Source organism: Manacus vitellinus, unplaced genomic scaffold (genome assembly GCF_001715985.3).
Source record: "Manacus vitellinus isolate BGI_N305 unplaced genomic scaffold, ASM171598v3 ctg7180002432948_pilon, whole genome shotgun sequence".
NCBI lineage: Eukaryota > Metazoa > Chordata > Aves > Passeriformes > Pipridae > Manacus > Manacus vitellinus.
This window is the reverse complement of record NW_021938442.1, coordinates 1,307-3,345: the sequence shown is the minus strand read 5'-3', so window position 1 is coordinate 3,345 and position 2,039 is coordinate 1,307. Positions and strand designations below refer to the sequence as shown.

General features: G+C 52.3%; 1 protein-coding gene across 1 annotated transcript; it reads right to left on the bottom strand.

Moving 5' to 3' along the window:
• Window positions 1–479: 479 nt before the first annotated feature.
• Window positions 480–1,520, bottom strand: LOC108638858 (olfactory receptor 14J1-like). The gene has a single exon (XM_018068247.2). It carries the CDS (start codon window positions 1,518–1,520, stop codon window positions 480–482), a length of 1,041 nt encoding a protein of 346 aa, XP_017923736.2.
• Between the last annotated feature and the right edge of the window lie 519 nt (window positions 1,521–2,039).

Sequence of the window (2,039 nt, the reverse complement as noted above, 5' to 3'; positions counted from 1 at the left end):
CCAGTACATGCCCTGGCCTCAGAAGATGCCACAGTATCCTGGAGATGCTGGAAGGGAGCCCAGCTCTGCTTCACAAGTTTCCAGGGCCTGTCCCTGCCTGTGCTCCAAGGGCTTCCAACCCACAGGACTGTGCTCAGAGAGCACTCAGGCCTTACAGCGAGAAAGGGGCTCAGGAGGACAGTGTGGAAGTAGCAAGAGAGCAGCTCTGGAAAGACCAAGCCCTGCTGCTCCCTGGCAGTGCTGCTGGGCTGGGATTATTGTCCCCTTCCCGTTTGCAAATACAACCTGTCCTGCAGTGTGCTTTCCTTTAGGAACAGCTAAGAAGAAGGGTCTTGGACAAAGAAGGCACTGCAGGGTCCTTTATTTTGTTTAAATACTCTGTGAGCACAATTCATCATTTATACATGTCTGGGTAAAATTCAGTGGGTAGACACTAAATTAGAAGGCAGATGCATAATAATGTTTCATTGTATGGAAAATTACTTCAAGAAGCACCCAATGACCTCTGAGAAAAACCTGAGCAGGAAGGTTAGGTCATTAGTGAGTCCCATTCTGAATGCTACACATGAGAAAACAGGCAATTTATTGCTCCTGTAAAAGCATCCAGTCATCATTTTTCTCAGGGCATCCTTGAGCTCTTGATTCCTGAGGCTGTAGATGAAGGAGTTCAGTGCTGGAGGTACCACTGAGTATAGAACTGACAGGGTCAGATCCAGGGATGGGGAGGAGATGGAGGGTGGCTTGAGGTTGGAAAATATGCCAGTACTGAGGAACAGGGAGACCACAACCAGGTGAGGGAGGCACGTGGAAAAGGCTTTGTGCCGTCCCTGCTGAGAGGGGATCCTCAGCACAGCCCTGAAGATCTGCACATAGGAGAAAACAATGAAAACAAAGCAAAAGGACAGTAAACAGGCACTAACCACAATGAGCCCAATTTCCCTGTGGTAGCCTGAGTGTGAGCAGGAGAGCTTGAGGATGTGTGGGATTTCACAGAAGAACTGGCCCAGGGCATTGCCCTGGCACAGGGGCAGGGAAAATGTATTGGCTGTGTGCAGCAGAGCATTGAGAAAGCCAGTGGCCCAGGCAGCTGCTGCCATGTGGGCACAAGCTCTGCTGCCCAGGAGGGTCCCGTAGTGCAGGGGTTTGCAGATGGCAACGTAGCGGTCGTAGCACATGATGGTGAGGAGGGAAAACTCTGCTGAGATGAAGAACAGAAAGAAAAAGGCCTGTGCAGCACATCCTGTGTAGGAGATGGTTGTGGTGTCCCAGAGGGAATTGTGCATGGCTTTGGGGACAGTGGTGCAGATGCAGCCCAGGTCTGTGAGGGAGAGGTTGAGCAGGAAGAAGCCCATGGGGGTGTGCAGGTGGTGGTCACAGGCTACGGCGCTGAGGATGAGGCCGTTGGCCAGGAGGGCAGCCAGGGAGATGGCCAGGAAGAGCCAGAAGTGCAGGAGCTGCAGCTCCCGCCTGTCTGTGAATGCCAGGAGGAGAAACTGGGTGAGGGAGCTGCTGTTGGACATTTGTTGCTTCTGGCATGGGGAACTGTCATAGGAGAAAAAACAGTGACAATAAATGGGGACCCAACTGAGCAAAATCAAAGCCATTCCCATACACTCCACTCCACTCCCCTCCCTCTGTCACACAGAGACAGTTTTCTTTTTCTAGCAGTCCTTCCTTTAGCTCTGTGCATGCAACCCTGGTTGGTGCTGGCCACGTGTGCAATGAAGGGCAAGGCCTCTGCCCACGGGCTCTTGAATTCAGCCCCACTCTGCAGAATTGGCAGGGAAAGGGTTTTTGCCAGTGCTCAACTCTGTCCTGTGAAACCTCTGCCAATGCTGAAGGGCCTGTGAGCATCTGCACCTCCAGTGCTAATCCATGGCAGTTGTAAAGGCAGGGTAAGAGTTTGGGGGGTTTTACAGCTCCCCCTGTGTCTCCCCTGGTGATTATTCTGGGATGTCAGACACTTCATCATTTCTGTTGCCCTTGGGGAAACAAAGGGAGTTCTGTGAGGGAGAGGGATGAGTGGAGAGGGAGGGGAT

Coding starts and splice junctions, on each gene's coding strand:
- LOC108638858 (XM_018068247.2), bottom strand. CDS start 1,520: ATGTCCAACAGCAGCTCCCTCACCCAGTTTCTCCTCCTGGCATTCACA.